This window comes from Arachis duranensis, chromosome 2 (assembly GCF_000817695.3).
Source record: "Arachis duranensis cultivar V14167 chromosome 2, aradu.V14167.gnm2.J7QH, whole genome shotgun sequence".
Lineage (NCBI taxonomy): Eukaryota > Viridiplantae > Streptophyta > Magnoliopsida > Fabales > Fabaceae > Arachis > Arachis duranensis.
The window spans coordinates 7,567,277-7,579,337 of NC_029773.3; the positions used below are offsets into that span (position 1 = coordinate 7,567,277).

Genomic DNA, 12,061 nt, shown 5'->3' on the forward strand with positions numbered 1-12,061 from the left:
GAGCTCTGGTATTGTTGCTTGTTGCTCTGCTATTGTTGGTGGTGTTGTAAGTTTAAATTGTTTGTTTAATTTTACGTTGTTAGTTAAAATTGTTAGGGATATTTTTCAAAATTGTTTGTTATTCCTGGAAATGTTGATGTCTACCAATCATGGAAATCTTCATTTCTAGACATATTTTTTCATGATTCTCAGGAAAATGTCCTGAAGGGAAATAATATGTCTAACTTTTTTTCCTTTCTGTAAAGTTACTACTTACAAGCAAGCTTTTCAGTGTGCTTGGATTTTGTTTACATTTTGCTTATTGTTTGAAGAGAAAAGACGGTGAGTGACAGACTCATCATGATATATACGTATATGCTCATGTTCATTCATATATGTATGTGTATAAGAATGCTATATATGTAGTTATGTACATGCATTTACCCTAAACAGCAGACATCTTAATTCAACATAGAGCAAGATTAATTTTTATTTCAATTTTACCTACCAAACATAGTTAAGTACTAGAGAGGAACTCAGTTAAGAAGGAAAAAGAAATAAATTGGAGAATAGTAGGGTTTGGTGGGGATTCATATGTAATTGTACTCATTTTACCGGGACTCGGCCTTCGGCCATAGGTGCATATACCATAGGCCACTTACATGCCTATTTCCAGTACTATTGTTTTGTTTGAAATTCTTTCTTTCTTAAAATTCACAATTCACATCTTGTTCTTCTTTCTCTTTCAGGTCTCATCATCAGATATTCAGATCCAGGTATGTTTGGTTCTGCCGTAACTCTTCCATTTTTTGAGTTTCTTCTAAAATCAAATTGAGGACAATTATTTGCATTTATTCAATTGAAATTGAATTGTAATTTGACCTAATCTAATCCTGTTGTTAAGTTATGGAGGAGCAATTCATACTTAGAGTTCCTCCTAGTATCGCGGAGCGGATAGAGCGTCTTTTAAATGAAGGCAATGATGCTTCTTCATCTTCCGAAGACAAGTCATTAGATCTGTCATTTTCCGAGGATGGTAGAAGTGGCACCTTTGTAATTGGGAATGAACATTTTCCTGCATCTCTGTTGGACCTTCCTTGTGTCGTTGAATCCTACAAAACTTATGATGATAACTCTTTGATTAAGACTGCAGATATTGGGCAGGTCATTTATTCTTTCCATCCTTATTATTCTTCAATGTTGTAATAATTCTTAGTAGTTTTACTATTTCTTTATTATATTCATTTGACTAACTGCTTTAGCTTAATGAATCCAATAAACAGATGATTATGGTGAGGGAATCTGGTGACGCAGCTCCTGATGTAATTGAGTACAGACATGGCCTCACCCCTCCCATGAGAGATGCCCGCAAGCGTAGATTTCGCCGAGAACCTGATCTCAATGTATTCTCTCCACTTTTCGCCCATGTATTCTCAAAATATCTCTCTCCCGTAAACATGTATGTGTGATGTTTATCATATTTCTTTTTCAGCCTGAGCTTGTCTCCCGTGTTGAGAAAGATCTTCTCAAAATTATGGCAAGAGGAACAGCTGACAATCTTGATATCCTTACATCTGTCTTGTTTTGCTCACATAGGACTTTAGAAAACACTTGCAAATTTATTATTCCACTTTAAAATGGATGATGGATGGTTGGTTACTTGCTGTGATCCATGTCATTGCTCAAGCCTTTTGGCCTATTCTTATCACAATTTCTTTGTTATTAACGGGGGTATATATGATTGTTAATTACATCACACAATGAAATCTTGTTTGTCACTTGGAATAAATTGTTACATATTCAGATCAGGTTTGTTTACACAGTCATTATATGCACCATGCTTGTTTATCACTGTAAAAATACAATGATTACTAATTCAATTGCCCTAATGTTTGCTGATTTCTGTATATAAAGAAGCTCTAATAATTTCCTTGACTGAGATTCACATGTGGAAGCAGCTGAGCAAGATGAAGGGGATGAGAATGCTCGAGGTGTCAGGAAAAAACCTGCACAAACACCTGCACCTAAAAATGATGTTCCGGAAACACACACAAATGCTGGAGAGCCTGACAGGAGTGACTCTGATGAATCTGATGATTCAGTTTGATCCAAACTAGCTACCAAAGAAAATTTGCATCTTTGGCAACCTTGTATATTTTATTTTTCATGCTATATTTGAACTTCGTCCACCATCTTTCTTATAATCAGATATAAATGGATTTGCCATCCTACATTGTGTATTTCATTTTCTAAATGGTTTGTTGCATTTTATGCTGTATCCTATCAGATTGTATAGTCAGTTAGCAACCTTCCAGGTGTTAATTTTCTCTACATATATGATACTTGATAATAATGGCAATCAGGCAATGCTGTTGCAGCAATTTTTCTTTTTCCTTCTTCCAAATCTAAATAATTTTAATTGAGTTGATTTTGAAATTATTTTAGAATGAAGTGGACTTAACTCTTTCAAATGCTAGTTCATAGGAGGAAGGTGATCTAAGTTCCTATGAAGGCCATCTTTATGATATCCCTAAGCAATGTATGAAGTTTGCAACATTAAACACCCATAGATAACTGAATAATACTACAAGTACAAAATGACTCTAATACCATATACAACAACAACAAAGCCTTGTTTTACTAGGTGGGGTTGGCTACATGAATCAAACGACGCTATTGAGCTCTAGCTTCTAATACCATATCATAAAACAATTTTTCCTTCAAAAGCTTATGTGGCTGGGTAAAGGAACATGAATGATTCTACCTATATCCTTAACATTTTGCTACTTCTATATTTTTATCTTTGATTACTATTAAATAAATTGAGCTCACTGGCTTTTTCTACCTTCTGATTTTTCCCTGTTACCAGCTATACACGAGTATCTAGGCTTCACTTATGCTTGGTAGATGGGTTATTTGTGATGAATTGTGTATAGAAATGGTAATTTGACATAATTTGGTAATCTTTATCATCCTGAGTTGGCATTAGTTCATACCTGGGAAAAAACATATGATTTACAGGCTGAAATTTGGGGAAAAAACATGTAACGGTCATGCATCTGTTTGACAATTGCAAGTGCAGAGAATGGGACCAAATGCAACTGAGTCATCTTTTGTTGTTACAATCTTAGCTTTTTAAAACTATTTCCCATGACTAATATATCTTTGACACCAGAAACTTTTTTGAGCAAAGTAGAAGGAAGAAGGGAGTGTTTCAAGCTTGTCTCCGGGATAAGGTCTGCTACACATATGGCATCTCAGGGTGAAGCAGATCTAATTCCGGTCGGATGGACTTTAGAAACCTACGTGAAGAAAGATGGTTCCAAGATTTTGGTACGTCAAAAAAATATCACCATACTCTCAGGTTTCTTCAGTGAAATGATTAAATTGTAGCAAGCACAATTAAGATAATATGGCAGAGTTGATTCAATTGACTTCATTATGTTTATGCAAACTCTCTGATTGGTTTTGTTTATATGCTAAATCTTTTATTGCATTCTTTTTCAATTGAAAATTTTGTTTTCATTTGATCAGATGGGAATTCATCAAATGAGTAATATTAGTGATCATGATTGAAAGAAAGGAATTGCAGTTTTCTCACTTTTTTGAATGATCTCAGCAACTATTCTTTCATTGATCTATGTATTCAGCAACTCTTTTGATTTTATTTATTCATTGATTTTTGCAGTTCTATTACTGTTCTGCTACAGGGCAGCACTTCGCTACCTATTTCGAACTAATGCGCTATGTGAATTTCGCTCAAACTCATGGCGTTGGCATCTACAATCTAGTAAGTTTGGCCATTGTGAAAATTTCTTTCTAGTAACATTTTTTGCTATAGTTCATAAATTTAGTGTCCATAATCATGATTATATGATATTTCTTATGTCTTTTACTCTTTGCAGGCTGATAAATCAGTTAGAAGGATTGAGAGTCAAGTCAGAGAAAGAAACGTTGCCGGATTCGAGCAGAAGGCTGCTCTGTCACTACCAAGGAAACCTTCATCGAATCTGAATTCGTTAGACTATTGATCAGAGTAAATTTCTTAGAAACTTATAAGTTCATCAACCATATGAAGTGGCATTTAGAAACAAAGTACATTTAAGATTCACAATGCCATGCAACTAATGATTTGATTCAACATGTTTATCTCAGGATTGGATTCTGAGTTGGAGATAGCTAATCACCTTGCTTGAGTTGGAAATTGATGTCGCGGCGAATTAGAATCTAGTAGATGAATTTCTTACCCACAATCTTGAATTGTCTATTACCAAGACAATTATTTTGAATTGATTAAGAAAAATGTTCCCCATGTTTTGTGACTTAGACTTTAAACTAGCATGAATTTCGTTTTGTTGGATGATGACATTCTATGAAAATAGGATCTTATTATATTATGAAAAAAATGGGAAATAATAAACCACATGATTTTATTTTCATAAGAAATAAATGTTGCTGATTTTTTTCCTAAAATAATTAATGTCTTTATATTTTAGAATTATAATAATTAATTTAAGAATTTAATTTTTGTTTGGAATCAACAAAAGTAAATTTATTAATTAATAGTTATTCACTTATTTGTAAAATAATGAAATATAAATTCATTTATATTTTTTATATTTTTTTTATTTCTCACTTTGAATGGGGTTTGATCCAATAAGGAAAAAGGAAATTTTCCTTCAAATAACCACAATTAGAACTAAATTATATCAAAATAAATTCAATTAGTTTTTTTTTTCTGATTTATTTGAAGTACCAAGGAACCACACTGAATTATATTAATAACATATAAGATTATATCATATTATTATAGATAGTTGCATATATATGTACCCAAAAACTTGCACTCAAGTCAAAGTTCCTAGAAATTAAGCAAAATAAATATGTATTCAGACACTGAAAATACATTAATAAATAAATAATTATATAGAAGAGAAATTAGCTTAGTTACTAGCTACCGAGGATGAAATTTACTTATTGACATTTCATTCACTGAAAATAATGTGGAACTCTTGGCAGATTGGTTAGAACTTGATTCATTTGTGACTTTAGGATCCATGAATCTACCAAGAGTGAAGAATGCTGGTTCATGTGGAGATGGTAATTCAAGTGAAAGATTATTAAGATATGAAATAACTGTCACCATTGAGGGTCTATCATTTATATTCTCTTGAACACATAATAAACCAATTTGAATGCATTTCATGACTTCCACCTCATCATAACTTTCTTTCAGATTTGGATCCAATGTGTTGAAAGGTGTTCCATCTTGCCATTGTCTCCAAATCTATAGTTAAATACTCAAATATTTACACATCTCTTGTTTACTTATATCTACTTCCACTTACCTCAATGTAATGAAATTTAGTAAAAATAATAATAATAAAGATGTTATGTGCACACAACAAATTAAATACCAAATCTGTCGTTATATATCTGTGTATAAATACGTGGTTATATTAGACTTTTAAATTTTGAAAAGCACACGCTAACTTTAAAAAGTTTTATTTTAAGTATTTTTAAAAATATCTCAATCTTTTAAAAACCGCAAGCATAAATATATAATTTTTTTGAGTTACCAAACGCAAAATAAAGAGTTTAAACTTTTAAAAAACACAAATACCTCTTTAAAAAAGCTTTACTAAATCAAATTTTAGAAATTATATAACAAAAAATCAGACAATTGACGTGATTAAATAAGAAATAATATTGGGACGATGCATTCTTGATAAGTTACTATAGACGATAATTATATCGGTTACATCTATCATTTTTATTGTATTTCAATAAATCCACCTTCCAATATTCACTCCTGGAATCATTGCATATGGGGCTGTTGAGAAAGCACATGCTGCATGATCTAATCAAAGCATGTAACCTTTACAAGAGTGTCGTGGGAAGGTGCCTTGTCCTTTTAACTAAACTTTTTTGTTAGGTTTAGATTATTTTTTCCGTAGGCCCAATCTTATTTTACTTAGATATTTAATCTATATATAAGTCTTAAAAGTCAAGGCAAAAAAAAAATCTTAAAAGTAAAAGTTGTACTTTAACATGTACCAAGTATGATTAACAACACCAATTTCCCCACCCACTCGCTTGCCTTTTTTTTAAGAAAAAAATTTATCTGCATAATTTAAAAAGGCAGTGTACAATACATGAACCTAAAGTATTTTTTTTTTGTTAGTAAAAATATCTTTTAATTAAAATACTAATAATGCATGATGGATTAGTGCAAAAAATAGTGTTTTGATTGTCTAATAAGAGATTTTGAATTCAAGTGGTCAAGTTGATTTAGAGTGCATTTATTTATAATTTTCTAAACATAATGGAAATTTTACCACCTAATTTATTTATAAAAAATTGGATAAGTTCTAAAAAATTGATTCAATCAGAAACTAATTTATTTAAGAATTTTCAAATAAAAAACTAAAAAATTATTATTTTATAAAATTTATAAAAAAAATGTGAAAGGTGATTTTTCAATAAAATACATTAATTGTTTGTTCAAAAAAATAAAAGAAAACCCGCATACTTACTCTAGTAAGTTCTTGTAATTAATGGATTCCATATGAGTAATTCTATTGAAACCACAAAAAAAAGAAAAAAACCAAGCAAAATGCAACTCTAATGAATACAATTCATACTATGACAATGCTAACATATACCAAGTTAAACATTCTCCGAAGATAACAGATCTTGCGGCTTCACATAATTTAACATGAACAAAATTTATCAGATCTACATCGTTGGATTATCTTAGACCACCATGCACCAAAGTTTAACTTATTGCACATAAGATGTTCCTTTGATACTATATATTAATAAATTTAATTGTGATACACTAATAATGTAAAATCTAAAACTAAAACATTTTATACCGTTGTGCAATTACATCCATTATTTTAAATGACTATTTATGCCATCAATATAAAAAGTAATTATTTATACTGATATGTAAAAGTTTGTACATAAATGGAAGTTAAGTATTCCAAGTCAAATGATTTTGTTCTTATAAGAATCCGTGTTCTTTGAAGTGGTGTGTGTTCATTCCAGAAAACTCTATTTCCAAAGAGACCAAAAAACATGCCTCGTGGTACACTTGAAGTTGTTTTGGTCAGTGCCAAAGGCCTTGATGGCAGTGATTTCCTCGGTAATTGCTATGATGTTAATTATTATTATTATTATTATGAACATATGATGTTTGATGAAATTCAATTTGTTTCTTTCAAATGATTTCCACCATTTTCATGGAAACATGATAGCATTTGTTAAAAGAGTTCTTGATTCTCAGGTTTTGATGTTCATCATATCTTTGTTGATTTTGAATATATCAGATCAAAGTAGAGAAAGTTCATGTTATGATGATTGGATCTAGATATTGTTAATTATCAAGTTAAAAGAATCAATTTAATTGATCCTTTCTTTGATCTGATTCATGGGGCTTTGTATTTATTTATTTTTTCTGGTTTTATATGAAGAAAATGGTAATTATTCAGATTGGTTATGATCATGCTCTATTAATGTTTGATTTTATGTCTCAATGAGCAGCGAACATTGATCCTTATGTGATTCTCTCGTACCGTTCTCAGGAGCACAAAAGCACTGTGGCAGAAGGTGCATTTTTCTTTTCTTTTTTTTTTCTTCTCTAGCAAATTTGATGATGTTTGATACTTTAACATTTTCTCTATGGTGAATTTGATTACTGTTATTATGAATCTGCAGGTGCTGGATCCAACCCACAATGGAATGAAAGCTTTCTTTTCACTGTTTCTGACAGTTCTTGTGAGCTTAATCTGAAGATCATGGACAAAGACAATTTTAGTCAAGATGATTTTCTTGGCGAGGCAACGTGAGTTTGAATTCTTCTTTGACTTGAACAGATTTTGATTTTCCATTCAAATGTCAATGGTCAATTGGTTTTCCATTCATATATCTTTAAGTCTGACATCTAAACTCAGATGGACCAATAAAACATAGCAATTTTCTTTTCGGCAATTTATATCTAGAGGTGGCAGGCTGCAGCTGTTATTGATTCCACAAGGGTAAATTTCTGATCACAAATCACACATTTTGAGGGATCAAAACAGATGTCTCTTAACGGTCAATTGTTTGATCCCTTACAATGTGTACTTTGTGGCCAAAGGTTTACCACTACTAGGAAAAATTCTTATATGTTTTCGGAGCAAATTATAACTCTTGTGCTGATTTATTAGTTGAATGACAAGTTATTAGTGGATATTTATAACAAAGTCATCTTAGCGTATATGGCATAAATTGATTAGAGAGAGTAAATCTTTTGTTTGCTCCGAGAGCAAGCTATGGATACCTTGCACAATCAAATTTTTCATTATTTTCTTGAAATCAATAGATTTTTTCTTTCTTTTGATTTCAAATATATACCATGATTTAAGAGTTTAGACGTTGATGATGCAAAAGGTATACAAAATGCGGCATTTGCACTTGTCATATTCTAAGTGTTTGTGTGTATATATATGCATCTGCAGGATTACTCTTGATGCAGTATTTGATGAGGGTAGCCATCCAGAGACTTCTTATAATGTTGTGAAGGACAAAGAATACTGTGGAGAGATCAAGGTTGCTCTTACTTTTACTGCTGAGGTAATTCTCGAATCTGCATTTTCTAATACTTTTCATCATGCTTTGATGCAAGATGCTTTATTCATATAGAAACCATTATCTTCTGTAGAGAGGTGGTGCTGGCCGGGACGAATACGGTGGACAGGAGGAGAGTTATGGTGGATGGAATGAATCAGCCAGGGATTTTTAGAGTGAAGGAGGGATTTATTTTTCTTAATTACTCTTGTAACAGAATATAATGTGTTGGATCAATTTGATAAACTTTTATCACTCTGTTTCTTTCTGGTGTGGTTATTTGATGACATTGTGCTTTTAACTATCTCTCTTACATTTTTGGTTTCTTTCTTCATTTCTTATGTTCTATGTTTTCATTCATAGTTTTCTTTCTCACGGTTTTTGAAATAGGAAAAAGTACAAAATAACATTTTGTTGTTATTATTATTTTTTTCTTTTTTTTTTTTACAAAATCATGAAAACAGGGAAAAATAAAAAAAAAAAAAGAAAAACTGATAAGAAGTTCCAACAGTTGGCTAATTTTTTTTTTATACAGATAAAAATAGTGTGTTATGTATTATTGGAATGATTGGTGTGTTTTCTTAATACAGTGTTATAAATTGTTTTTAAGTAAATTATATGGTCAGATTTGTTGAGGGGTGAAGAGGAGTATGAAACTGGAAGATTTGATTTTAATACACGATTTTTTTTTTATTTAAATACAATACAAATTGGTAGGTTCGATTTTAATTTTTAAATTTTTTTAACTTTTTGAAAATAAAAATTGAAACTCTGATTTTCATATTATAAAATTGGTAAAAAATTTAAGTCAAATCAACTTTACATGAAGTTTTGTTAAATAATTTAAATGATTTACTAAATTTTCATCTAACAACTCTTAAACTGAATATAAGTATGTCCGATCATAAGTATTTCCCTAAATTGAACATAAGTATGTTCGATCATAAGGTAGTGTCGGATCGTCGAAGTTGGGATCATTGTGAGTATCCTTGGTTGCCGATTCACGTGAACTTTCCGCCGTGGCTTCCTTCTTGGGCGATCCGCTGATTCCGCTAGCCGATTTCCGGCTTTTCTTTGCTTCCCAGGATGATTTTCTATTTGCCTTGCGGCTCTTTCCGGCGTCCTTTATTCTTACTGTTTTCGTTTTTCACACTTTGAACACTGATCATTGATGAGAAGAAAGGATTACAATGTATTCATAATGGACCAGAAGTAATAAAGTAAATTCTAAAATTTTTGGTGACTTTTATCCAAACAATATAAATTAGATACAAAATACCTGAAAACCTTTAATTATCGATAAAAACTTTTCTTCCTCTAAATAGTACCAAGGTGCTATTCGCATTCAGCAAAAAATAATCCTTACTCACAAAAATTGTATTTAGAGATAAATGAACAAAATTGTGATTTTATCTTATTTTAAATTTAAATTTTATCTTATCAAAAGTAATACTTTTGACAATAATAAAATACTTTTAATGTATAAGATATAAGATAATTTAACTTATCATGAAGATTCGTATGTACTTTTTTTTTAAGTTAATAATTAAAAATTATTAAATAATAATTTAGTCAAACATATTAAATTATCTAATAATTTTAAACTAACAATTTTATATAAAAACAATTATATATAATTTTTTTAACATATTTAACTAAATTAATTAATACACAAATTTAATTTTAATACATTGTTATCAAATCATGTAATGTTACATATTCAACTAAACCAATTAATATGCGAATTTTTTAATTTTTTTACGCCACTTGATTTGACCGACAGTGACGTCGTTGGTAAAATAAATTTTACTATTTTGTCCACACATTAATTTACCAACAACTTTGAGTATCCACAATATTTTTATTTTACCAATACTTCGGGGTCATTGCAAATATTTGCCGAGAATAACCAGTGCCAACTTAGCCGTTGGTAATATTGTTGGTAAAACTAACGCTTTTTGCAATGAATATCGCAAAAATAATTATTTTTTATATTAATTGTATAAATAATTATTTAAAAAAATAATATAATTTAATAATTACATAAAATATTATTCTATTAACGCATCAAATTTTAAATCTTAATATATAGTTAGATAATAAATAAAAGACAACATAAAATTCACATAATTTTACTATTTATCTAATTATCTTATACTAATATAAACATAAATAAGAAAAAAAATCGGTAAAGTGAAATAACAGCGGCTTCAAATGATTGATTGATCTCGAAGACTTGATCAACACCCAAGAATGGCCTCCTTCTTCAACCTATTCATGATCATCATCTTTAGCTTCAAGAATTTTGCATCAACAAACGCACAGGGTCCTAACTATATCTCTTCATATATTGCGTGCTTCAAAATTTCACGGCCAAACAAAGACTGATAGGTGCTGAAGTTTGTATGGTACCACCAGTGCATGGTTAAGTATTCAAATTTCAAACTCGTATTACTAAATAAGATAAGTTTTGGTTGTTTTTTGCTAATTTATTTTGATTATTAAACATTTTCGGTTAAAAATAAATTAAACATCACATATATTTATACATAAATATATAATGACTTATTTTAGTGGCTATTTTAATGTATAAATGGTATTTTTGATAAACTAAACTTTTTTTATTTAACTTAAGAATTCAATTTTGGTGAATTATTAAATATTTATATAATTATCCAATCACATTTATTTTTTTAATAATCATTTATACGATTAATATAAAAAATAATAATTTTTACTGATATTATATAATTAGATCTATACACATAAATTTATTTTATTTGATAATATATTAAAATTAAATTTTTAATTCAATATGGATATATAATTTTTTTTAACTGGAGACTTGAACCCGCGACCTCTTAAATATCATTGGCATATGGATATATAATTTAATATATATATAATATTCATAATTTTATATTTATTATGTTTAATATTATTTAATTATTTCAACAAAAATTAAGATAATAATAATTAAAAATATAAAATAAAATAATTTTAGACTATTTTACGCTCAATTTGTTTTCTTGAATTGGTCAAGACAAGAGTGTGTACATGCTTTAATTTGGTTTGATTGCCGGCCTTGCTAATTAATTTGATTTGTTTTTATTAGAAACTTCATTATTGACTTACTTTGTTTATTCGGAGTATTAAGTGTGGAATTCATCTCATGAACTCGAAGGTTTTATTTTATTTTATTAAGATGATTAGATTTTGATGCATAGTTAGTGTTAAAAGACTTTAATTTAAGTTAACCTGCAGTATTAAACACTTGTTAGTGTGTAAGACATGATTTGACATAAAACTAAAAAACAAAATAAATTTTATATCGTATTATAGTTTTTACTAATATCATATATATGTTGATTCAAATAATAGAAGTAAATCATTACTTTTAATTAAATCTAATCATGTTAAATTAGGTAGTGTATAATATATAAAATTAGTCTCTAAATAAATTATATAT

At 29.4% G+C, this 12,061-nt stretch overlaps 3 protein-coding genes across 4 annotated transcripts in view; all 3 read left to right on the plus strand.

Annotated features, from left to right (window-relative positions):
• The window catches only part of LOC107473143 (transcription initiation factor TFIID subunit 7), a 2,638-nt gene extending 419 nt beyond the window's left edge, over positions 1–2,219 (plus strand). Inside the window, exons 2-6 of the mRNA XM_021134900.2 lie at positions 729–755; positions 884–1,143; positions 1,263–1,382; positions 1,472–1,541; positions 1,926–2,219. Of these exons, the coding sequence (XP_020990559.1) occupies positions 886–1,143; positions 1,263–1,382; positions 1,472–1,541; positions 1,926–2,086 (609 nt within the window). The 5' untranslated portion in view covers positions 729–755; positions 884–885 and the 3' untranslated portion in view covers positions 2,087–2,219. The remainder of the gene's footprint in view (positions 1–728; positions 756–883; positions 1,144–1,262; positions 1,383–1,471; positions 1,542–1,925) is intronic.
• A 261-nt stretch (positions 2,220–2,480) lies between these two features.
• LOC110277569 (uncharacterized) lies at positions 2,481–4,392 on the plus strand. 2 transcript variants are annotated; one of them, XM_021134901.2, is made up of 4 exons: positions 2,481–3,312; positions 3,668–3,769; positions 3,885–4,015; positions 4,135–4,392. In XM_021134901.2, the coding sequence occupies exons 1-3, from the start codon at positions 3,130–3,132 to the stop codon at positions 4,008–4,010; spliced, it is 411 nt and encodes a 136-aa protein (XP_020990560.1). In that variant the 5' UTR covers positions 2,481–3,129; the 3' UTR covers positions 4,011–4,015; positions 4,135–4,392. The 2 variants fall into 2 exon arrangements, with proteins under 2 accessions (XP_020990560.1, XP_020990561.1); XM_021134902.2 differs by having other exon boundaries at positions 3,690–3,769.
• A 2,548-nt stretch (positions 4,393–6,940) lies between these two features.
• On the plus strand, positions 6,941–8,759 carry LOC107473142 (elicitor-responsive protein 3; the record flags this gene model as incomplete). Its single annotated transcript, XM_016092687.3, is given in 5 exon segments — positions 6,941–7,129; positions 7,528–7,593; positions 7,702–7,828; positions 8,484–8,598; positions 8,687–8,759. Coding segments are annotated over 5 exon segments (448 nt in total), but the record flags the coding sequence as incomplete, so codon positions are not given.
• Between the last annotated feature and the right edge of the window lie 3,302 nt (positions 8,760–12,061).

What these genes read in the sequence shown, in the direction of transcription:
- LOC110277569 (XM_021134901.2), top strand. Translation starts at nt 3,130, where the DNA reads ATGACTAATATATCTTTGACACCAGAAACTTTTTTGAGCAAAGTAGAA. An exon ending in AAGATGGTTCCAAGATTTTG is followed by an intron (nt 3,313 to 3,667) that starts GTACGTCAAAAA and finishes TGATTTTTGCAG; the next exon opens with TTCTATTACTGTTCTGCTAC. An exon ending in GCGTTGGCATCTACAATCTA is followed by an intron (nt 3,770 to 3,884) that starts GTAAGTTTGGCC and finishes TACTCTTTGCAG; the next exon opens with GCTGATAAATCAGTTAGAAG.